Genomic DNA, 26120 nt, shown 5'->3' with positions numbered 1-26120 from the left:
ACAACAAGGTGTAAAAACAAGGACAAGAAAAGAGTCGGACAACGGGGGAAATGTATAGAATTAGCTCAGCGAGTTCATTGTAGAGTGACTAACACTCAAAAAATGCCAAACATCCTGTGTTAGTGAACAAGTGTACGAGACTTCCTCCAGTCTGTGATGGACTGACCTGCTACAAAGCGTCCACATTAGCAGAAGTGCTTACCTATCTTGTGGTAAAGTTCAGGCAGTTGCACCTCGACCTTCTCCCTTTGGAAGAGGTGATACTCTGCCTGCTCACACACCGGGGGGATCAAGTTAAACTGTCTCGCCACAGAGTAAGCCTCCTGATGATGGGCAGAGAGACGATCATCACAATGCTGGACACCATGCTAAAACTCCTGTCTCTACATGTCCTGCATTTGTAATATAAATTTGATTTTGTTATCATCAAGCCCTTGTCTTTAGAGACAAAGATAAAGATCAAAAAATAAAATTAGTAGTTGAGAAAGCAGGTCAGAAGCTGTAGACATGCTAGAGTGAGCGAGGTAAAAATTCTGATTCACTCAGTCGATCAATATTCCATCCAACTACTTTTTAGCATATATTTCTGTAAATGTGTATTATTTAGTGTTCAGAAACACACACGTTTTCCTACTTTTACTCTCTATTGATTTATTTTTTTTGGAGAAGTTGATCTCGCTTTGAACTTTTTAATTTCATGCCTACTCATAACATTAACCAGTTTCTCACTGTAAGTCTACAAAGAGGTAAATAAAACTTGCAGCACCCTTTAAACCTCAGCCTGGAGAAGGTCCCTGTGCTGCTGAAGACACCCTGCCTTGTTCCAGTACCTAAAACATCTCAGTGCTCTCCCCCTAACCCCCCACATCACAAAGGTACTGGAGAGACACTTGTTGCCCCACCTGACTGAGAAAAAAAACACCATTTAAGACTCTGTACAGTTTGCTTATTGATGCAAAGCAGGCAGAACTGTGAGACCCTGTTTGATTCCTCTGGTGCAGGTGTCACCAGCTCCAGTCCTGGAGGGCTGCCGTCCTGCTAGTTTTCTGTGTTTCCTGCTCTACCACACCTGAATGGAGTGATTTAATCTTCTCCTTAACTCTGCACAGACCTGTTAATTACTCATTCAATACCATCAGGTGTGTAGGAGCAAAGAAACAGCCAACATGTGCAGTATGGTAGCCCTCAAGGACCAGAGCTAGTGGCCCTGCTCCAGTGCATTATAAACAATCCAGAACCCTGTAATAAATCCCAGAAGACATGTAGGCTGACACTTCCCTAATCTCCTGTATTAAAAACTAACTTCACTTGTTTTTTCTACACATTAGCAGTGGTCTCTAGTATAAATACATGACTTGTGAGTTGATCTCTGGGAGAATAAAGCTTTGGTGCCCCTGTTTCAGAAACTAGAAGCCAGCCAGAGGAGTTGGAAGCAGAAGATGGCAGGATTTGGAGTCTCATTTCCTGATGTTCTGACATCTCGTCTCTGATTGGCTAACAGCAACACGACTCTACCACTGACTCTGTTTGCTTCACAACGTTGCTGTTTTATCTCCACCAATAACACGAGCCTGAAGGACTTCTGCTGTGTGGTGGAGTTGCTAATGCTAATGGTTAGCTTTTACTATCTGAGATGTGCTCTGCTGTCTCCTGGATGCTAAACAAACAACAGCCTTCCCCGTCACGAGTAAAGATGGGTGAGTCCATGAATGCTAATTTGACAATGTGACACACAATTGAAGTTTTCTCGTTTATTTTCTATCGGCGGCTAAAGCAGGAAATGGGGTTAGAAGACTATTTTCACATTCAACCTGCTCAGAGTGATCGATCATATTTCAAACAAGTAAAAACAATTTCTCAGTGTGTGTCTGCTCAGTCTTCTCGATCCCCAGTGAGTCGTGGCAGATGGCTGCTCATATTGAGCCTGGGTTTTCTTGAGGTTTCTTCCTGTAAAAAAAAGTGTTCCTCTCCACTGTCGCTACATGCTTGCTATGAGGATTGCTGTAAAGACTTTGACACTAGTCAGTGACTCGTTGCAATCTGCTGGGTTCCTTATATAGCACATATGTCAGAGTCAAGGCCCGTGGGCCGCATCCGGCCCGCGGAGCATTTTTATGTGGCCCGCGAGATAAATATCAAAAATATATTAAAACTGGCCCGCTGGCCGATTTTACCGTAAAGACTTCAACTCCCATAATGCTTTGCGGCGTCAGCGCGGAGCCGAAGCGCCCCCTCCTTTGTGTTTTTTCTAGCGTCTTCTGCCGGGTGTCTGCAGCTCCGCTGTCTCGGACAATTTACACTCCTCTCACTCAGCGCCGAGTTCACTCAGCTATTTTCTGACGTTGAAGCCCAGAAACGGAGATTTTAACTGCTCAGTAATGTGTTCATGACTGAAAGAGAAATTTTTCCAACTAACATCCAGACAGAGCTGATATAACTCCAGCGAGCAGCGACACGCTCAAACCAGCTGCTGTAGTTGAGTTTCCTCCCCGACACACAACAACGTGGTCAAGCTGCTCAGACATGTTAATCAGCACTGGGACGTAATTTTGGGGGGGGACGGGTGGGACATGTCCCCCCCACTTTTTCAAAAGGCAGTTTTGGTCCCCTGCACTTTTTTCCGTCCAAAAACAATGTTACGCTCCATTAAATGGATTTGGTTGAGCACTAGGACCGAAACGGAAACCGGTTTCCTATTAGACCCGCCCAAAAGCTAATCTATTGGCTCTGTTGATACTTGCTAACGTATTATTGGCTGTTGCTGCTGTCACTCCAAGTTGTAAACAGTCAGAACGTGCTCACGTTGTTTTGCTAGTTTGGAGCCGCTAGGGAACACCGGTACTGAGTCACATCGTCTACTAGACGCTGTGTAATATCAGCTCAGCTCAGCTTCCATTTCATAACATTTGAATAAGTGTTCATTTGTGAGTCTTTGGTAGTTAGGCACAGCCAGGAGGCAGCATGTCAAGAAAACGAAAAGTGGATATAAGAGACTTCTTTCAAAGTCAAAACGTAAGTTGGAACATGTCATGTGACAGACCTGCATTAAGCTCAGACTCACCTCCTCCTTCACAAACATACTCAAAACTAACTTTTACAAACTCATCTCCTCCACATAACTGACTCCTCAGACACAATTTATTCGTATTATTATAATTATTATTTTTTTATTATTATTACTATTATCATAATTATTATTACTAGTAGTAGTAGTAGAAGTGTAACTTCAAAACTTTTATCATTAACTTTATTGTAAACGTATCTATTCCAATGTATATGTTCACATTAAAAGGCTCTGAAAAATGAACAGTATCATCGTCAACAGAGATTTTTTTAAGCTTAATGTCAAAGATGTACACTTTTCATTAGATTTATCTTATTTTTTCCATTTATTTTTTGTGTGTTGAAATGCAACAACTGTTTAAACACTTTTAAGGGAAAACACATATTTAATATGTTTTATACACTCAAATTGGTAATGAATAATTTATACATTATATTAATAATTGTGAATCAGACTAGAACCATCCTGTAAAAATTTCTGTTTGTTCCATTCCAAAATCTCCCACTGTTTATAGTTCATGCATCTTTTTTTCAGGTGACCGACAGAGATACAGGAGGAGAGACCGGTGAAGGTACAGCAGGGGAGGCTGTAGGAGATGGAGGACGAGAGCCTGGAGGAGATGGAGGACGAGAGCCTGGAGGAGATGGAGCAGAGGCTGGAGGCTCACAGGTGAGGTTGAAATAATGAAGATACGATAGACATAAAATTGATCATTGTGACAAATGTTAGGGTGATGATCATGTGTAAAACATTAGTTCAGCATGTCCTCTAACACAGCAAATGAACAAACGGACAGATCTCAGGAGGGACCGTTTATGTATAAATAATTTTTATACTTTTGACTATAGGCCTGGGAAAGTAACAAATTTTGCTGGACGATATATTGTCCAACAAATTGTTGATGATAAACAATATCATTGTCAACTAGGGCTGGGCGATATGGCAAAAATAGAATATCACGATTTTTCAAATATTTTATCACGATTTCGATTTTATCACGATTTTTTATCCATGAATAGCATAACTTCAATTGCGTATTAAAGAAGAGAAACATTGAATAAATAAACATTTATTCATATTAGGGATAATCAGCACAGTGCTAACACACTTATATTTTAAACTCACACCAGAGATGATAAAAGCCCTGAGAGAAACAATTACAAAAATCAGTTTTTCTCGTTTTTCAAGCAACTTAACATAAATTAATATCGTAAACATATTTAAAGTGCAAACATGTCAATTGCAAACGTATTGTGCAAACATTAACTTGTTCAAAATACTATGTAGCTCCCAGTTGGTCATGTAGTGGATAGTTAAGCTCAAATACGGCTCTGATGTGCGGCTGGACCAGAGATCGCTTGTGGTAGCAAAAAACTGCGCATTCTGAATATTTTCTGCAACAAGTCTCTAAATAAAGTAAAATTTTCCAGTGCAGATTGGAGACAACCCATAGAAGCACTGATTTGATCTCAATTCACAGAAAAATAGAACAGGTTATGCACCTAATAAATAAAATTACTAACAAACTCAGGAATCTTTCTTTGCTTCACTGTTCTGGTGCTGAAAACATCACTAATGCGGATTAAAGGAGACACACAGATGAGTGCACCTCTTATTATTTGGAGACTACATTTACTGCAGCTAGCAGAGGCAGAGATTGTTTCTATTGATACACGGAGTTTACAGAATCATTTTAAATTGTAATAGGGGAAGACTGCAGGAGGGAGCGGTAAAATACAGGGGGTCCCAGCAAAAACAAGAAACTACGAGTCTGATGAAACCCGCTGGTTTTCCATCAGGCAGTCACGGGGCAGCTCCATCGACCCAGTGACCGAGCTCAGTCCGGTACCGACACCGGCTCGGCAGAGGGTGGACGAGCCGAGGCGACGTCGTGCTCTGCTTAAGAAGCGGTGTTATTTTCCTGCTTCAGAAGAAGCGTCCAACGTGTTTTTACGCTTTCTCCAAGACATGTCACGTCACTAAGTTGTTAGCGCCGCGCGCTAAGGAAACCCTGCGTTCCTCTTCAGAACGAAAACCTCGTTGTCGCTCTCAGCCGTGGCCGAAGCCATGTTTGTTCACACACAAGTGAAAACAAGCTGGGCACTAATACATTACTATGACTCACTCTGATTGGTTAAGGGACAAACAAAGGCGTGTCATTCGCCTGGGGTAAGTTCCCTTTTCATTCAGAGGCAGAATTTCAACAGCAGAGCTGTGAATCGTGATAAAAAGGTCTCTCAAAAATGACAGACCGTCAGATGTGTAGATCGTAAAACGGTCTAAAATCGTCATATCGCCCAGCCCTATTGTCAACATTATCTAGACCAAAATAACCACTAATATAATGTTAATATATCATAATAATGCAAGTACACCCTTTAAAATGCAACAAATAAACCTTCATTTAACATTGGAATGTCCAGAACCAGAACTTCTAAATGAATAAAAATAACAAACAAAAATTAAATAAAAAAAGAATCTCACTCCCTGTTAGAAAATGTTGCACCAAAAACAATAAAAAAGACCCAAAACAATAAATACAATGGCCTATCCATTGTCAACAGCCAAAACTGCACTTCAATAATGATAAGAAATAAAAAATAATAGAGTTGTACATTTTTTAACTTTGATATATATATATATTGAGGATGGAAAAATTATTGAGATGGGCATGTGACGTGTCAAGGGGTCTTTACATAACACCCCCACCCCAAATCCGCACAAGCCTGCTGTGTCCCCCCCACTTCTGAAATCAAAATTTCGTCCCTGAATCAGCACAAACCTATGTGAGCTCCTGTTGTCATCTAATGTTGTCATTATCATGATGAAGAGGAACAAAACAACAGGAGCCTCCTCCTCAGCTCAGATCAACCCCATGATGCAGGTATCTGGCTGGAACAGGTGAGCATTACAGTAAACCAGTGGAGCAAACTGAGCTTTAAATATGTTGGTTTTATGCTCTTTTTCTGCTCCAAAGCATGAAAGTTAACAGGTGAGATGTTGCATTTTCATTTAAGATAAAATTATATTTTATTTTGTTGTTGGCCCGTGAGAAAAGATTTAACCTACAGTAAACAGGAAGTGGAAAGGCTGCAGATAGATGAATAGAATAGAAAATCCCTTTATTGTTGCTCAGTGGGGAAAGCTAGACATCACAGCAGCGATGACACGTATTACAGGAGAAAAAAAGGAGAATAAAAAATAAGAAAAATGAATAAACAAGAAAACATAAATCTTGAATAGATTTTAAAAATACTGAATATACCACAAGTAATGAATACCACTGATGCCTTTTATTTAAAACTGACTTGCTCGTGTGTAATTTGGTTATTCCACATTCAGTGTTAATGCAGAAATATGTTTGTTTCCAAATTTAAAGGTTCAAAATTGCATACATGTTGATAAAGAAAATGTGCAAATTTGCCGTCACTTTTTCAAAAAATATGAAGTTTGGCCCTCGACTCCGTCCCAGAGTTTCATTTCGGTCCTTTGTGAGTTTGAGTTTGACACCCCTGTTATATAGGAAACTTGTCTCTGGTGAACTGGTAACTGATCGTCCTCTTCACCAGACTGTAATTCAACAATAGTCTCTGACCAAAGCATCTGACGTCTTCTGACCAGCTCAGTGGCCTAGTGGCATGAGTGTCTTACCTGAAAATGGGAGATAGTGGGTTCAAATCCATGGCCGGGTCATACCAAAGACCTGTAAAATGGGACCCAATGCCTCACCACTTTAGCCTGGCAAGCCAGACTAAATAAATGTATTATTTAGTCTGGCCACGCTCCATTGACGGCTCTCGGTTGTGGGGCGGGTTCTACCGTTGTCTTTCAAATGATCTCCACATTCCACTGGACAATGAATGTGACATACTCTTGTTTCACTCTGTGGCATCATCCCACCCACCAGGCATATAGAGTGCCCTGATTGGCCCACAAAGCGATAAAGCTCTGTGATTTGTTCACTAAGCAGATAGAGCACTATGATTGGCCCACCATTATGGACCAATCACAGCTCTTTATGTGTTTGAAACCCCTCTAGAGAGCTGTGATTGGCTAGCCAGAGTCCTGGTAGGAGCTGCTGAGGTTCCAATGGAGCGTGCCTAGACCATTCTTTGCAAAGCAAGAATTTGGTCTAGTTCACTAGGCTATCACACTTGACACTCAGCATCAAGGGGTTGGGGGGGTTAAACCACCACCAAATGGTTTAGGAGCACGGCTGGCTGCTCGCCGCTCCACCGGGGGATGGGTTAAATTAGTAGAACAAATTTCATACACCAGTGTGACAACTAATGGGACTTTAACTTTTCTTCAGATCTGCTGCAACACACACTGCTACAGAAGATCCTTCCTTGAGTAATATTTTAAAAAAGTGAGTGGGTTTTATTTTGTTCTCTGGAGTCCTTCAACAAATTGTCCTTCTGTACTCCTGTAAGGGACACGGCTCCAGCCTGTGAGCTTGGTGGTGCATTTAACTGCTCATGTAAACTGAACAGCTGCACTGTAACATACACTTCACACACACACTCCCAGCTCCCTCCATTATTGATGCCACCTGAACAACACATCATTTATCGGGCCTTGTGTTATTTAATGTTACATGTACTTTACACAAGTTATGGATAGAAAATAGCAAATGGGTGGTTCTGTGCTTGGAGAGAATAAAGAGGGTGGTTGTTGTGTCCTTGAGTGTTTATTGGGTAAGGCTCAGCTATGTAGCAACATTATTTTTTTAGTGACAGCTGAAACAAAAGGTAAATTGTCTCTGACAGGAGGAGGAAACAGAGCCAGAAGACACTAATGTGATGGAGAGGCAGTTTCCTGGAGAAGCTTGTTTTTATTTAAATCATCACTGTACTCCACTGAATGACTTTCCTACAATGTGATATCCCACTTTCCTCTTTTTCACTAAGTACTACATGACATTAGGCAGGACAAGAATCAGTTATCTTGTTGAACTTTGTCAAAAACCTTCACTGATACCTGCAGTGTATTCAGCAGTGACCTGTTTGAGTAACACTGATCAGCTAGATGAAGCGCAGTATGACTCCAGATGTGGTTATGCAGCGTAAATATGGAATCAACATCCATGTGTAAAGAGGGGCATTGGGCAAACACTAAATATTTTAACTGAGACATTCTTGGAGTAATGCCAGAACTATCATGATTTGTGACACGCCTTGCAACCTAACCTAGATGCTGCCATCGTATGTTCTCATCCAGGCAACCAAACCAACGTGGCCAGTCATTAACGTGTGCCTTGGTTTAATCAACTGATCGCTACTTCTGAGTCACAACCTTTTTCACACTTCAACAGCATCAAAGACACTACTGACCGCCCTCTTGTAGTGACTTCCTGTGGCCCCAAACAGCAGCTAACAGCAGTGGAGTGTCAATACATCTCCCGTCCTCTCATTCAATAAACTCCTCTTTAGGACCACCTGCCCTCATGATGCGAGAAACGTGTCAGCCCTGTGATCACAGCTACAGTGACTAGGAATATGAAATGTCTCTCAGACTGAGCTTCACCTGGGATTCCTGATTCCCCCCCCCCCCCCCCCCCCCTTCATTTTGGGGTTTGTTCAAGCTCATTTCCCAAACTGTATAAAGCAATTTTCATATTTCTTGTTTCTACCCAGTTGTGATAGGACTATTTTTATCTTCCACAGCTTTTCAGCAACATCTACGGCTGTGATCCAGTCATTAGTGTTTGCTTTTGCATCCTAACCACCTTAAATGTTTCTCCACTTCTTCCAAAATGCATTCCTGGTCCTGCTGACGATGCTGCACTGAGGTTGCTGGATGCTACGCTGTCATCCTAATGTGATTTTGCTCACCTTCACATCGGGTCTAGTTACTTTTCAGGCTGGTTAAAAGGCTGCACTTTCTTTTCTTTTTTCCATTCCAGCTGATGAGAAGAGTTTCTGTACCGCTTCACCTCTCAGGAAACCATTAATATCTCTGACAGGCCACTGAAGAGGTGTTTCACTGCTGAATTAAGCAACCCTGCTGGAGTTTTAAGGAGGGCCATGGAAACTGGACAGAGACATGTAAATACAATATTCTCCTTCATATCCTTGAAGACAGTCAGTGAGGTGTGAACAGGAGCAAGCCAGCTGGTTCGTGGCTTGATGCCTTGCTGGTAAATCCAGGTTTTGAACTTTCTTGGCAGCCCTGACTTGTCCACTCGTCACATGCCAGGTCTTTAACTCGGCCTGTTTCTTGAAGTGTGGCCATGTCCTTCAGGGTGCTCTTGATGATCCTGCCCAGGAAATGACCAGGCAATTTAATGATTAATGGGATTAGGACTCATCTTCGGGACAAATAGATTTCTGTCCTACCTCAGCACTAGGGACTGAGACCTATAATCTTCTCAAAGTTCACGCGGGCTCATTTGAGAATGCAGTGAAGGCATAAGAGGATGTATAGGGTTGTTGTTAGGTATAACATGATAAGGCGCTACACATCTGAACTTGTGAGTGGACCACAGTATTCCAACTCTGGAGACATGAACATCTTCATGTTCAAGAAGTTATTTACCATCCAGTGATCAGAGCTCTCTGCTAATAAAATCCCATCTCTCAGAGTTGGCTCCGCAGCCAAGGACCCTGATGCTATCAGAAAAGTCACATATCCATCCATCCATCCATCCATCCATCCATTTATATTCATCAGGCTCACAGAGGAGAAAGTACTCAACTCCAGCAGTCACCCTCATCATCTCTCCAGCCCACAGAACCACATGACAAACAGCCATGCACTCACACTGTGGGCCAATTTAGATGTATCAGTTGATCCAACAAGCTTATTAGGGGACTTAAAGGAGTCGTTCATTGAAAACCGTTTTTAATGATTATTTCTGATTATACTTGGCCACTCTGAGATTTTCATGCAGGCTGAATCTGAATATAGTCCCCTACACCTATCTGCTGCATTAGGTTCTCATATAAAATAGACCGTGTAACGTTTGAAAAGCCTTGAAGGTTTGAAAAGCCTGACAGATCTATGTCACACTGTCACATGGACTCACCCATCTTGACTTGCAACGGGGAAGGTTGTTGTTTGTTTAGCATCCAGGAAACAGCAGAAAACATCTCGGCAGGTAGAAGCTAACAGTTAGCATTAGCAACTCCAACACGCCGCAGAACTCCTTCAGGCTTGTGTTATTTGTGGAGATAAAACATCAACGTTGCACAGCAAACAGATTCAGTGGTAGAGTCATGTTGCTGTTAGCCAATCAGAGGCGAGACGTTCAAATATCAGGAAATAAGACACCAAATCCTGCCGTGCTCAGCTCACCTCTGATGTGGCTCACTTCTAGTTCCTGAAACATGCACAACGGGACTTTGTATCCCCTGAGTATGACTTACAAGGTATTCATTCCTACTAGGTATTCATTTTCTACTGTACCATGTTCAGTGCCTTGGGCTTCCTGACAGGGTTGCGGAAGGCGCTTTATAAATAAAGCTTTGATTGATTGATTGATTGATTGATTGATTGATTGATAGAGACCATTACAAATACTGATTTAACAAGTGAACCAAAACAAAGGATCTGGGGAAACTCAACTAATTCACAAAGAGAACATGCAAAGTTCACATGGAGAGGTCTACCTGTGAAGAAACCCAAATATGTCATGCTTTGAGGCTACGGTGCTAATAAACTGCACCACTGTGCAGTCCAAGGTTTCCACCAACTACCAATCACTTCCTTCTGAAGCACCTAGGTCACGTATAAATATATTAGTATTTAGGTATGCAATGACAAAGACACATAACTAACTACTCCCCAATATACTACTTCACGGCTGTCAAAATTATACATGTACAGGCTTTGTGTTGCTTACCATGATCTCCATGGCCGTCCACCGAGATGTGCCCCAATACATCACCATGCCTTGGTTAATCACGTAGGTCATGGCTCGAACAATTTCTGTAGAGAGACATACTCATTTCATATCAGTCAGCTGGGAAAATAACATGTTGGTTTGATCCCCCATTACTGACAGAAATAACAACAGGGTCATATCCACAGGCCTATTTGTTGTGAACAGCTGTTAGAATCAGTAAAGCTCACATAATCTAAACGGAATCAGGAAAAACTGTCAAATATGAATGAAAAGGATCATTCTGGGGCTGGAACTCCATTAAAAGTTGGGCTCCTTAAATTATTTTACCAATAAAAGATATTGCAGGAGCAGAATAACCTCAGACACATGTTTGATGTTCTCTTTGGGCAGGTGGGTTCCGTATTTTTAATCAGCACATGAAAAGACGGCTGAGAAAAGAGATGAATAAAATCTCACAACCAAACAATCAGTAAAGCCTAAAGCAAACAATGAAAGGGAATACGCTTTGTGTGTGTGTGTGTGTGTGTGTGTGTGTGTGTGTGTGTGTGTGTGTGTGTGTGTGTGTGTGTGTGTGTGTGTGTGCGTGCGCGTGTGTGAGTGCAGGCTCAATGAAACCTGGAAAAGGAGATTAAAAAGTAAAACACAAAAAAAGTTAAGCAAAACAGCAAGGTCTGATTTTTGATGTAGTTTTGTTATCCACTAATCACAAACCCTAACCCTCTCCAGTCTCTAACGACTATGGGGATAAACTAACAAGCTCACACACTAATGCTTCTCGATAACTTTTAAGCTGCCACATTTTTAATGCTGCAATTAGCTCCAACACTGCTGACTGGGCAGGCACGCAGCAGTCAGAGCCAGCAAAAACTCAAATTAGGGCTGTCATTAAGGCTGTTCATCACTGCGACGCGCTCACTCCAGTTATAACACCCTCCTGCATGGCAGGACTCTTGTTCTCCACTCTTAGCTGGTTCTGACACAGCAGATTATGTTTTGCAAAAAATGACAGAAACTCACTGCAAATAAGGAGACATAAGAAAAAGTTAAAGGAACAAATCAGAAGAAAGTACTGAGTCAAGGACTTAATAACTTGGAATTATAGGCCCTTATTTATTTTCTTTAGTTTGGCAGGTGATAATTAACAACTCCATCCTGCCAAAGGAAATAACACACTGCAGATAACAAAAACCTATTTCTTTTGTTCCCTCTTGTCTCCGGCCCTCACCCTGCCCTCTTTGTCTTCACAAGAGGATCGACTCCCTTTTAACTGCAATCTGCTTCGATTTCCAACCAAAAAGTCTGAAAAATGATGAGCAACAGCTCTAACAGAAACACGGAGTGACCTTCAAGAAATAATTTTGTGAGTTTAGCTCCAGATCTGAAACACAAAATAAAAACAAAACTGGTTTCAGTGGTGGAAGGATGTTCTGCAGAGAAATACGTTATTTTTTTAATCTTTTCAGACACAAATCATAATTTGTGTTGTTTTACCACTCTGCCTGTTCTAAGTAAGTTTGAGTCAAAATAAAAAGGATTTTGTAATATTAATAATTTGTTATGTGTTAATAGTATTTTTATTTGTTTCTCAAGTCAGACGTGAGATAATTTCAGTTAGACTGTGATCTCAGAAAGTATAAATGACTCCTTATTTGATTGTTTCGTTGAATAAAAGTTGATGAACCGACTCACCCTCCATGGGAGTATTGCTGTCTGGGCGATTGGCAAAGACTACATCTACGTACTCCATCTGCAACCTCTGTAGAGAACCTTTTAGGCCTGACGGACAAAGAGATGCAAAACTGAACTTAGAAAAACTGGCTAAAGGTGGAAAATCCCCGGTTAAAGCATTGTTACCTTCAATAATGTGTTTCCTCGACAATCCTCTTTCTGTTTCTGCTCTGATAGGAAAAAATGGTCATTAATACATTTTAAACTCATCCAGTTAGTGTTCCTTCAAAGGAGCCATGAACAATTAAATACAGAAAATCAACATGGATTGATTTCTACTTTCTAGGAACCGTGTAGGCCTACTCCACCACTAAGGTGCAGTTTGACAGCTGAGTTGCAGAAAAAATGTTTTTAATCCAACATTTTCATGCAAATTCTGACATGTTGGTTGCTGTGAAATGGTGCGATTAGGGGTGTTTCATGTAAATGGGTCAGTGCACACTCAGCTGCCAAACATCTTTAGGCATAAAAGCCCTACAGGAAGCACAGAGGACCAAAACTTCTAACAGGATTGAAAACATTTAAAGAAAAAGGAATTATTTTATTATTTCTTTCCTATCACAAGACCCAGTTGGATAGGATCTTATGAAGCAGGACAACCCCTCACTCCGAGTGTTGGGGTTATGAAACAGATTTTCCAACTTACTTTCCTCCCCAGTAAAGTTTTGTTGTAATGACCAAACTCGACCGTCTAAAGAAGTAGAGAGAAAGAACAGAAAACAGGAACAACATGAGCAGGTGAGTGACACATGCATCTTCACAGAAGTTCAATCTGGTCCAATCTCAATACTCGCACTGCACCCTGCGGTCTTCAGCAAAGTGCACTTGGAGAAAGTGCGCAGTAGGGTTCAAGTGCGTGGTACACAAGTGTGCAAATAATTGCCGAATTGAGACAGGGAGCATTGCGTCATCAATCGCAACGCATGCCGGGATGCTGGTTGCTGTAAAACTTTTTCAAAAATCTTTATTAACAACTTTCAAACAAACAACAAAGTAAGCCGACCCGCCACCAAGGACCCTCATCATCGGAGACTCAATCATCAAACACATCAGGATGAGTGGAGCCGTCACTCACAGTTTTCCCGGAGCGAAAGTCATGGACATGGCCAAACGGATCCCAGACCTCATCCACAATCACCCAACAGTGAGTAAAATTATAATCCACGCCGGCACCAACGACACCCGCATGCAGCAGTCTGAACTCCTCAAGCGTGATTTTACCCATCTTTTTAGCCTTTTAAAAACCACCCATCTGTGTGTTTTTATCTCTGGCCCCATCCCCACGGTTGATAGAGGAATTGGACATTTTAGCCGAATTTTATCCTGGCTTTCTTCTATCACTGTGCAGCACAACATTGCTTTTATTGACGATTTTAATATTTTTGGGGCAGGAAGCATCTGTTTGGGCCTGACGGACTCCATCTAAATAGACAGGGTACCCACACACTTAAAATGAGCCTGGCCTGCCCACGACCACCTTTACCCACCACACCACCCCCAGCTACCCACATGCTCCAACCTCCTCCCCCCACATCATGATGTCCCACAGGTCCAGGATCCTATGAACCCAGTTATGATTTTAACAGTAACCCACATATTGGACTTGGACCCTTGCACACCTCTCACATACCCGTCATCAGCAGAAAGCGATCACATTAACATAAAACTAACCGGTCTAATCTTAATAATCTTAAACAGTTGTCAAGAATCTCACCCCCAGTAAATCACACAGTCACTGCATCTTTAGTTACTATCAATGTGGCTCTTTTAAATGTTCGCTCTCTGCTGAACAAAACTTTTATTATAAATGACCTAATTTTAGATAATCACTTTAAATGTGCATTTTTGACAGAAACATGGCTGAGTTCGGATGCTCCTGCTGTTCTGTCAGAGGCCTCCCCACCAAACTTTAATTTTACTTATTCAATAAGAAATGGAAAAAAGGGAGGCGGAACTGCTCTTATAAGCTCTTCCACACTTTCCGCAAAACATGTTTTATTTGATAACTACACCACATTCGAATATTGTGCAGCCATTTTTAGCGATCTTCAGATTTTATGTGTTACTGTTTATAGGCCTCCGAGGCACAGTGCACTTTTTATACAGGAATTTTCTGAGTTTTTATCAATTCTGCACAACTCTTTTGATAGTATTATTTTAGCTGGTGATTTTAATTTACACATAGATGACCCTGCAGACCCTTTTACCACTGAATTTTTAAACATTTTGAGTTATATGGATTTTATACAACATGTTGCACAACCAACCCACGACAGAGGACACACCCTGGACTTGGTCATCACGTATGGTCTGTCCACCGGTGTGTCCTCTGTCGTGGATTTAGCGATCTCAGATCATTTCTGTGTGTTTTTTGGCATCACCAGTATAATTCAGCAGGAGACATCTGTGAGAACTGTAATGAAACACCATCTCACCCCTGAAGTGGCTGCTGGTTTTCTGGAAACTTTTAAAAAGATCCCTCCTATTAATTTAAATGCCCCCTGTGATTTTATCTTCAATGATTTTAACAGTAGACTTGAATCTACTCTGGATCTGCTCGCTCCACCTAAAATTAAAAAGCTACAGCCAAAACCGGCTTCCCTTTGGAGCAATGAAAACTTAAAAATGTTGAAAAGATCTTGCAGGGTGGCGGAGAGAAAATGGAGGAAATATAACAACACAATTAATAAACAAATATACACTGAATTATTAAAATCCTACAATAAAGCTGTTAGAAATTCCAGAAATAATTACTTTTCTAAAATCATCTCTGAACACAAAAATAATCCCAAAGTTCTGTTTTCTACAATTACAAATATTTTGGGTCGTGAATTTAGTTCTCTCCAGAAAACCCCCTCGGATGCTCTCTGTGAGGAGTTTGCAGCCCACTTCAGAGGGAAGGTAGACACCATCAGACGTAACATTTTTTCCTCCCAATGTCATGTTGCTCCCGATCAATCTGAGAGTGTGTGTCTACCTGAGGAAACACTGGACAGTTTTGTCTTGGTTGAAGTTGAGACTATTGATAAAGTTTTCTCCTCAGTGAGGCCTACCACGTGTGTTCTGGACCCTGTTCCCACAAGGTTTTTTAAACAATTTTGTGACTCTTTTAGAGATGAGATTTTAACTTTGATGAACTGTTCCCTTCAGACGGGGGTCTTTCCTGCTGCTTTTAAATGGGCGGTGGTCAGATCCCTGTTGAAGAAGAGCAATTTAGATTTTAATGACTTTAACTATTTTCGACCGGTATCCAACTTACCATTTTTAAGCAAAATTTTAGAGAAGCTTGTTTTAATACAACTTAATGATTTTATCAACCACCAACATGTCCTAGAGAAATTTCAGTCTTGTTTTAGGGTGAACCACAGCACTGAGACGGCCCTTCTGAAGATTTTAAATGATTTTAGAACAAATTATGATGCTCGGAGGGCAACAGTGTTGGTTCTGCTGGATCTAAGCGCTGCCTTTGATACAGTAGACCACACTATTCTTTTAACCCGTTTAAAACAAATCGGCCTCTCTGGTGCTGTTCACAGTTGGTTCACATCCTACCTCACAGACAGGACTTTTATGGTGAGTTAGGATACCTGTTCCTCTGGGGTCCTTTGAGTAGCATTTTTTTGTATGAAAAGTGCTATATAAATGAAGTTGATTTGATTTGATTTGAATTGCTTGAAATAAATGTAACTTCATTGCTGCTTTGTCTAAAACATTCAGAGTATAAACTATTCATCCTAAAATTAACTAATTTCATTAAAAATTACATATTTTCAGAAAAGGAACTTGAGCCTTTTCTCCTGCAGCAATGACTTGTGGGTATTACCCTTGCTCGAGGTCCGCATCGCTGTGGATTTGGGTGAAGTGCAGATTAAGGGTGCAATGAGGGCATGGTCAACTTCTGCACTTGAGAATCGGGACACCCTACGCACTCGCACCCCTGGCCGGGAACGCGCTATTGAAGGGCACAAGGGTGCAAGTGCGAGTGCTGAGATTGGGTCTCTGTTTGACAAGCAGAGCTTTGCAGCCCAAAGACATTATGAGAATCCATGCAATAAATCTGAGACCCCATAATCCCAGAATTCCTCATCAGGGTGTGATTTTTATGTAGAGTTGTGAGTCTGAATGCTAGGAGAAGCTATCAGTGTTAAGAAATAACATTTTTGTTTTCAAGCTGCTTAGGTTTATTTTCTCAGTTACTGCTTAGTTCAAATCCCTTTAAAACCACGTAATGGCTTTTAAATCTTACCTCTGATTTGGCCTTTCCATAAACTGGGCCATTCCTTTGGTGATTTTTGAAAACTGCAAATTGTATTGTCACTGCTAAATCTCTGTTTGCATTTTTAGATACAACCCATGAGTACATTAACGCCCAATAAGAAAGAAAGAAAGAAAGAAAGAAAGAAAATTATCTTTTATATAGTGCCACTCATGATAAAAATCATGAGGTGCTTCACAAAAACAAAGACAATTACAAAAAAGATTAAAAAAAAATTTAAATGAGAAAAAAATAAATCTGTGTCTAAAAAATGTTTTTAAGGAAATGGCGAGAGAAAATGAATAGAAAAGAGGGAAATCAGTGGATCCCGGCAAAGGCGGAATAAGAGCAGAATAAGGAGAGGGTGGCGATGAAGGTTACGCAAAAGCCAGCCTGAACAGGTGAGTTTTCAGCTGCTGAGACCACGGAGTCCACTGATCTCAGCTCAATAAAAGCAGTTGGCAGTGGTTTTGTGGTTATTCGGCTGTCTTCTTTGAGTCTTGTTTCCTGATATTTGAACATCTCGCCTTGGATAGGGTAACATCAAAGCGACTCTACCACTGACTTGCGACATGGATGTTGTATCTCCACAAATAGCACAAGCCTGGAGGACTTCTGCTGTGTGGTGAAATTGGTAATGCTAACAGTTAGCTTAAACTAGCCGAGATGTTCTCTGATGATTCCCGTTCATTAAAACAACAACAGCCTTCCCGTGAGTCTATGAATGATAAGTGACAGTGTGACATAGATCTGTCACAATTTTTAAATCCTAGATTTTCACTGTCTATTTTCAATCAGAAGTTAATGCAGGAGATAGGTGTAGGCATAGGCGTCATTTTAACCGGGGATGCCGGGGACATGTCCCTGGCAAAATTTGTGATTGGCAGCTGTGTCCCCCCCACTTTCAAAAAAGCCTGCTGATGAGGATTTTTGTTTTACCAGCTCAGATCTTATACCAGGGGTCGGCAACCTGTTCCCATTAAAGAGCCATTATTACCCGTTTCCCACAGTAAAGAAAACACCGCAGTAGCCGCAGCGGCTGCAGCGTTGTGGGCGGGGCCTACCCTCAGACAGCAGAGAGCTGCTCACAACCAGTTGACAGCAGCCGGTACCGGTCGCTCGCATGGACATTGCACCCGTGGGGGATTCAACACCCACACTTTTCCAGCTGTTTTGCTCACCTCCACACCAGTCTGGTTTCTTTAGGTCGCACTCACTCTGTTTGCCTCATCTCCTTCTTCACCTCCCGCTTCTGAAAGCCGATGTCAGGTTTCCAGGATAGGGAGGGAAGGAGAGCTCAATTGAATTCATAATTTTACATCTTGACATTAGCTGTACAAAGTCTGAGTTTGATAAAGTGAAGAACAACAATTTGCAGAGGTTTATAACTGGCGCGGTGCCAGGTTTTCATTTTTGGGTGGGCCACCGTAATTCTGGACGGACCTTAATAAGCAGTGAATTAGTGAAGCAGGCAGGTCGCGCTAGAAAATTTTGTTTAAAAATACGTCATAAATGTGTTCCCCCGTCATTTTTATTTCTAAAATATGAAGTAAAAACTCCCAGTTTAATTTTCATTCATTTGTCATTAATATGTAGTCTACACCCGTGCGTTAAGTGGACCATCTTCCAGTAAACGCAAAGCATCCAGCCCACCTCTCCAAATGAGTAAAATGTGCACCACAGCCGTTAGGCGCGCCGCGCGCACCGTCAGCTGTCAGCCCAGACAAGAGCAGAGCAACTAGAGAAAGAATAGAGGATAATTGTGTCTGGATGTGGATGGAGATTACATTTTACAGCAGCCTGATCATCATTTAAATACGTAAACCATCACCTGTCTTCTAGTCCATGCTATCAGCATTATTTTAATTGGTGTGTGTGTGTGTGTGTGTGTGTGTGTGTGTGTGTGTGTGTGTGTGTGTGTGTGTGTGTGTGTGTGTGTGTGTGTTTTCCACTTCAAACACTGGTCTAACCAACCAGACCAGCATGTCCAGTAACATATTAATGTTACAATTAAACAGTTTCACTTCATGTAGGCTAGGAACGTTCCACCTGCCGTGGCCCGACCGCTTCTGCTCCACATAAACTTTGTGCGTAATCAAATGTCTCTACAGGTGCTTTCTGAGCTGCTATTCTGCCTCAGACTGGATGCGTCATGCGTCCCCATATTAGAGACGGGAAAAAGCGCTGTTCAGCCAAAGTTGAATAATTTCATAAAAAGAACATTTTTCCAAGCTCATCCATGCGCATCAGTGTGCGTCGGGGTAATTCTTTCAAAACAGCCAGCATCCTTGAGTTTATCCGTCAAAATACAGTCAAATGGAAATATCTGTAACCTGCCATTTAACTGTTTTGCCTTCTTGTGAAGATTGTTGCAAAGAGAAACAACTAAACTTGATTAACCCCAGAGCCACGTGCACTGCACTTCATGACTGTAAATGAGGGGAAATGATTTAATCGGATCCTTTTCTTTTCAACATGGTTTAATGTAAAGTTTCATTCAGTACAAACTTTAGTTACACCAAACTAACGAGACAAAGCCTGGATTTGTATTCTGAACAGTTTAAACATGTTTAAAACGGAGACCTGCGTGACACGTCTAAAATTCGCACCTGCTCCGCTATTATGGAAATTAAACTAACAAGATGAATAACATCAAATTATTTTAGGCACAGACAACATCTCCCACGCGCCTGGTCGCTTGTGTACGTCAAAGTTATCTTTCATAAGAAGATAATCAATAAAACGATTTATATAAAGATGATCCAGAAGTTGTAACCCGTCTCTGCCTACAATATTTTGATATTTTTCACCCTGTTGGTGGTTTTACTGAGCAGGTACCACTTTTGTCATACGTTTCTTTTTAAAACATGTTTAGACTGTTCAGAATACAAATCCAGGCTCTCAGAACCAGAGCGCATGTGAGAAGGTTCCTCCCACTGAAGCGAGTGTTTTCCAAACCCGGTCTCTCAGAGAGACTTGTCACTTAGAAAATGTTCCCTGATTATGAAACTTTGGCTGAATAGCGCTTGTTCCTGTCTCCAATGTGGCGACGCATCCAGGAGCCGTCTGAGGAGAATCCCAGAATCTGACATCCTCCAGCTCAGGAAGCGCATATGATTACGCACAAGCGTGACGCGTCAACCCGGTCTCACAGTAAGACCGGGTTGGACCTGTTCAGGTTTACGCAGACAATCTTTACATTTAGAATTAGCATACAGATGTAAAATTAATGCAGTAAAATATAAAGCTTTTTATTTAAATATCCATTCATTATTTTACAAGCACAGAGCATCAGATGGATGGAAGAGCCGCATGCGGCTACAGAGCCGCCGACCCCTGTGCTAGCCTATATTGTCCCCAGCAATTTTTAAACCCCACTCAAGTGTATGGTTATTGTCCCCAGCAATTCTGAAAAAAAAAACTGACGCCCTTGGGTGTAGGAGACTATTTTCATGTTCAGCCCGCATAATTAGAGGGACTAATTAGAATCAGAAATAATCCTTAAAAAGTTTCAGTGTTCTATACATGAACCGCAGTGAATGTGATTTAAATTAATGATCAATTCTGTGACTAGCTGTTAGCTCATCAGTCTCCTTAGAACTAATCTCTATTTCTCTAAACTGAGGTTGTCCAAAGAGAAATCAGGTTAAATGTTAATTAAAGTGTTCATTTAGTCCTGATAATAGATAAATACAACCCAGAGACTTTAATTATTGTAGATACCGTAATGGACCAATACTGGAATTGTAAACACAAATCACCCTGACTGTCTGACTCACCACGTGGGAGGACTTCTTATCTGACAGCCACCATTTTTTTGACCTGAGACAAAATGTCACAGTAGGATTCTTGTTTGCAAGAAATATAATGATGAAGTTACAGTTGAATTTAAATTTTTCACCCAATCATGGAAGTGCAACCGTAAACTGGGAACCTAAATTATTATTACTGTTGTTATTATTATTATTGTTGTTGTTGTTGTTGATGTTTTTGTTATTATCACTGATATTATTCAACATAAAACATGTCCTCTCTGCATATTCATGAGAACACTCAGCCTGAAATGTCGGCTTCTGTGTGTCCTAACTGTAGCAGCATCAAAACGCCCACTTGTGTAATGCAGTCGGCCCGGTACAGGACATTACTGTGAGCTGCATAATGATGGAGTCAAGTGACAGCAGCTAAATGTTCCCACATGTACAGCTTTAAAACCACCATTACACAAAGATGCTCGTTCTGTTTTTTAATCATTTTAAAACTGATCATTTCAATGTTTATTAAAGAGGATTTTGAGAAAGTATAATTCTGCTTTTATGTGCCTTTTTTATATTTTAATTTTTTTGTTTAATGAGCAAAAGGAGTCATACATCTCATTAGTAAAGTGTTTAGCTTAAGAAAACTAGGGAGTGACCTGATATTGTTTCATTAATAATAAGCAAATATGGTCCAAACCTCATGATCCCTGAGATGAAGACCCAACATTCAGTAAAGATTTTCTTTAGATTTGTTGCGTAATGTTCCCTTTCCATGCTGAAAGTAATGGAGCATGTTTAAACGTCTCTGAAAAAAAGACTGTTTGAAATTCATAATTCATAGAAAGTGATAACGCCTTCAGACGCATTCACACGCTGACTTTTTCATGCTGCGGTGTCGTGATACAGTGTTTGCATGTGCGTGCGTGTTTCATGGAAATTTTGACATTTAGTCATAGCTGACAAAAATGAAAATTAAAACCCAACATTTTGCAATGAAACAAGCTTAAACACTGACGTTCATGTCATCATCGTTTTTTCACTGAGAAGAGTTAAACAGCCTGATTGACGTCATCCTTACCTCCAGCATTTCTTCTTGATAATGTTTCCTAGAATGATTTCAGCCCTGCAAGGCAACACAAATGAGGTTATGTTATTAAACTGCAGTTTGAACTCTGAAGCATTTCTATCACAGCATCAACACAGCAATTCACTGTCATTAAACCGAGCATGGCCCGAGGCAAGACAATTCATTAAGAAAAGGGCAGAAAGGCAGTGCACGAGCCCCCGAACCTTGCATCATTGTCCCTGGTTCCCCTCGGTTGTTGGAGTGAATTATTGCAGAGGCAATTGATTTTTACTGTATGATATGTACTGATAAGGTTCTAATTTTAGAACAAGAGACAACATTTCCTTACTGACTTTTCCCAATGCTGAAAAATCACTCTCTTATTCGCATTTGTGCTTTTTAGTCAGGACACCTTGGCAATAACTTTTAAGTCTCCAGTTTCCCTTAATAGCATTTTTTCCCCCATTCTTATCCTTTTGAACTTTTGTTTCATAACTGTGTCGAAGATTTGGAATAAAGCTGAATAATTTCGTTTAGCCAGTAAATCAAAAAATTTAAGGTTCTACAAAGTCCAAAAGGTCTCTAAACACTTGTCCAAATCCAGGATTATCAGATCACATTGCATTATTTGGTTCTTGCCTTTGAATCCACCAACAGTGGTCACTAAATCCAGGCCTCAAAGGCAATTTATGTATAGTTACTAGACAAAGGAATATACACTGCCTGGCCCCAAAAAAGTTGCTTCCAAACAAAGGTCACACTCTCTAAAATGTTGTTGGACCACCTTTAGCTTTGATTACAGCACATGTTTGCTGTGGCGTTGTTTCGATAAGCTTCTTAGTTTAGTTTATTTATTTAGCACAAGTTAAAAAACATACAGTTCGCTATGCAAAGCACATAAAAAATTATAAAATGAAAGATATACATATATATATATATACAGTAGCGGTTTTAGGCACGGGCAGACAGGGCAGTTGCCCGGGGCGGCATTTTTTTCATGACACAAAAGGGGCGCACAAGCGCTGAGTAAAAAATAAAAAATAAAAAAAGGAAATCTGCGCCGCACCGAGGTTTTCTATTATCTGTCATATGACAGTGTCTGGATTGGAAACAGCAAGTTGGCGCCCCCTGCAGCTGCAGGCGCTCCTGCTGACTGAGAACGTTCACGTGCACCGTGTGTCTATGAAGAAGAGGAAGGGGAGGGGTGCGGCGGGGGAATTCACCTCTGGGTGGGTCCAAATGAAATGAGCTGGTAGGGGCTGAATCAACTATCAACATGGCTAAAGTCGATCACATCTTGATGTTCTTCCACATTTCATTCATAATATCATAAACACAGGCCTATCATTCTTTCAGGTGTTTCTGAATTGTGTGAAATGGCCGAATAAAAAAAGGAAAAACAAAATGATTTTGTGGTCACCCCCCCATCAAGGTCAAATTGTTTAGTCATGACTAAAGGAAACTTATTGAGTCAAGAGCCAAACAGAAGAGATGAACATAAAAAGGCTAAAACCCAACAGGTGCCCGATTCAGGAATAAAAAAAGAAAAAAAGAGGAGAAAAATAAAGGTATGTTCGCTCTCATGATGAATGTTTTCAATTTTTTGAACCAGTTAACTGGGATTTTAACGGTTAAATCCGGTCAACTAGTTGCTAACAGAGCTAATAGGGCTGAAATATTGAAACGAATATTCAAATGGTTCGAATAAATTCCTTGAATCGTTTTTTATTGATTCAAACTAGGATTTGTTAAATGCTCGCTGCAGCCTGTGGCCTGCCTGAACAACAACAAACACATGTTGATCAAGTTCACATAATAATAAATAAAACAACTCTACAAGCAGAAGAAAACACCCCAGTCACCACTAACTATCCTGTTTATTTATTGCAGATGGCTGCACTGATTATTTTTTACATGATTTCTTCTGTAAAAGTTGGCATTTTTGGTAGTCTACAGTTTTTTTTATGTCAGTTTAAATTACAATTTCAGAGGCAATTGTAAAATATTATGGATCATGAGATCTATTGGACATCTACCCCAACTTTTGGACTGCTCTGCCAGTCACTGTGGCTCAAGCTGAGAGGAGCTTTTCAAAACTGGATCAAGTCATACCTGAGGTCAACTATGTTTCAGGGGCAGCTCACTAACCTGGCTCTGATTAGTATCAATCACTCAGTAGGGGAGCAGATTTCATATGATGACATTATTGATGACTTTGCATCAAGGTTAGGTTTTAATTTTAGTTTGTGTTTTCTGTTCTAAGTGCAGTGCTGTAGTGATTATCTTTAGTTTGTTATGTGTGAAATATTTTTGCTATTTAGAATATTTATTATATATTATGTTCATATATTCTTAATATTTAGTTATTGTTTGTTTTTGTATATTTGATTCTATATATTTTGATACAGTATATAATGTATATTGCTTTACATTCTGACAACTTCATAGTAATTAATGTAAATATGTGCAACTTAGAAAAATGAATGTTCAATAGTCGTTCTAATAAAACATGCCTGTTTATAGAAAACGTGTGTGTTCGTGCAGGTGGGGTGGTGTGGTGGTGGTGGTGGGGGCGGTTGGGGGGGGCGCTCAAAGGGGGCCTCGCCCGGGGAGTAATTCCATGTAGAACCGCCACTGTATATATATATATATATATATATATATATATATATATATATATATATATATATATACACATACATATAAACAATAATAAATTAACGCACATGGAGAGTGGTAGAAGCCAAAAGGGCTTTTGAAAACACTATTCCCCGATAATTTGTACAAGTTTATCATTAGATCATTCTATAGGCTTACATTTCATTAATTATTAACATAAAACAGAGGAAAGGAAAAAAAAAGTGAAGAAAAGAATCACAACAGATAGGTTGCCAACAAATAGTTTAACCCTCTCAGGCTCAAAATAAGTTTTGATAAGAGGACGAACAACTAAGTCCTTCAGGGGTACTTCTGAGTTAAAAAATGCTCATGAAATACGTATGTGGAGTAACCAGGTAGTTAGGTTTTAACTGTTGCAAATCTGCAACGCCTGCCTCCAGAGGGTTCATTTAATTTGCTTGGTTGCGATTGACCTGGAGCCATCTAAAAGGTTTATATGAGAAGTCCATACCTTGGGTCCCAGGTACCGGAGAAAAAATATCTACAATGTCACAAGATTTATTTCCATCCAGTGTTGCATTAATGTTTTACCAAGATGTTGCATTGATGATGGTGAGTCTTACCGCTGCACAAAGCCTTCTCCAGCACATCCCAAAGATTCTCAATGGGGTTAACCCTTTGGTGCATAATGGTCACTACAGTGGACAGGTACTCAAAATTGCTATTTCTTTATTTTTGCTATTAAGCACAGCTGTTGAAGACTTTATTTCATGTGAGCCCCTCCATTTGGACTTCAGTAAGTCAAGCCACCAAATTTCATGTTCAGAATGCACGCTGTCCACTGAGATGGACATGTAATAAATTATTAGTAAATTAACAAAATATTACAAAAATATTTGTTGAAATTTGTTTCAGTCACACCTAAAGATGAATGAAATTTTTTTTTTTAAATCATGGTTGAAGATCTCATAATTCATGCATCAGCGGGTTAAGGTCTGGACGCTGTGGTGGCCAATCCATGTGTGAAAATGATGCATCATGCTCCCTGAACCACTCTTTCACAGTGAACAGTTACTCTGATGAAGATGCATCTTTTGTAGAAACGTTAAGGTATATCTTTGTCAAGTTTGTTCTGTGTTGGTTATCCAGTTCCATGATTTGGTTCTTTTCTGAACACAGAGTAGTAGAGATTTATTTTACCTTCTTTGCTGACATGCTTTGGCTATCTGTAGCCTTCTTCAGAGCTTCGCCGATGTTGGTGGAGTCACATCTGTGTGTAGTGTAGTTTTTGATTCTAGTTCGTGGACCTGAGGGCCCGAGTTGGATCTTATGGCTTTCAGTAATATAAGGTGGAGCTTGACAATGTAGAGCTCTGAAAGTTATAGTCAGAATTCTAAAATGAATTCTAAGGTAATGCGTAACCAATGCAAAGTCATCAGGATAGGAGTGATGTGAGTTCTTCTGTTTGCTCCAGTTAGGAGAAAAGTTCCAGCTGGACCGGGAGGTTGATAGATAAAAATATGGTGAAAGACATTTCGTAAATCTACTTTAATTACCTCACATTCAAAGTAGTAAAAGGGCCACTTTTCATCAAATTACAGACATGTTTGTCCATAAAGAACACAGCTAAACCTCCACCACAGCATGATGGATGTGGTGTGGTAAACACAGAGCGATTTGGTGGACATGTTTAATTAAAATGTACAAAATTTCCATCTTGCTGCCAAATCTCAGTAAGAAATAAATAGTCCAAGTTCTTTCTGATGAACGGGGGCCTCATTTATCAA

The 26120-nt window shown here is 40.5% G+C and overlaps 1 protein-coding gene across 4 annotated transcripts in view; it reads right to left on the bottom strand.

Annotated features, from left to right (window-relative positions):
• The window catches only part of kcnab1a (potassium voltage-gated channel subfamily A regulatory beta subunit 1a), a 183842-nt gene that overhangs the window by 10022 nt on the left and 147700 nt on the right, over positions 1-26120 (bottom strand). For 3 of the 4 annotated variants that reach the window (XM_054742793.2, XM_054742792.2, XM_015975706.3), the window contains exons 5-10: positions 21727-21771; positions 13285-13329; positions 12765-12808; positions 12600-12686; positions 10908-10993; positions 203-323 (exon numbers count right to left, since the gene is read on the bottom strand). In XM_054742793.2, the coding sequence (XP_054598768.1) occupies positions 203-323; positions 10908-10993; positions 12600-12686; positions 12765-12808; positions 13285-13329; positions 21727-21771 (428 nt within the window). Of the gene's footprint in view, positions 1-202; positions 324-10907; positions 10994-12599; positions 12809-13284; positions 13330-21726; positions 21772-26120 lie in introns of all 4 variants that reach the window. The other variant, XM_054742791.2, reaches the window with a different exon arrangement.

Source organism: Nothobranchius furzeri, chromosome 13, assembly GCF_043380555.1.
Source record: "Nothobranchius furzeri strain GRZ-AD chromosome 13, NfurGRZ-RIMD1, whole genome shotgun sequence".
In the NCBI taxonomy this organism is placed as follows: domain Eukaryota; kingdom Metazoa; phylum Chordata; class Actinopteri; order Cyprinodontiformes; family Nothobranchiidae; genus Nothobranchius; species Nothobranchius furzeri.
The sequence above is the reverse complement of the archived record's forward strand: the minus strand, read 5'-3'. Positions and strand labels throughout refer to the sequence as shown.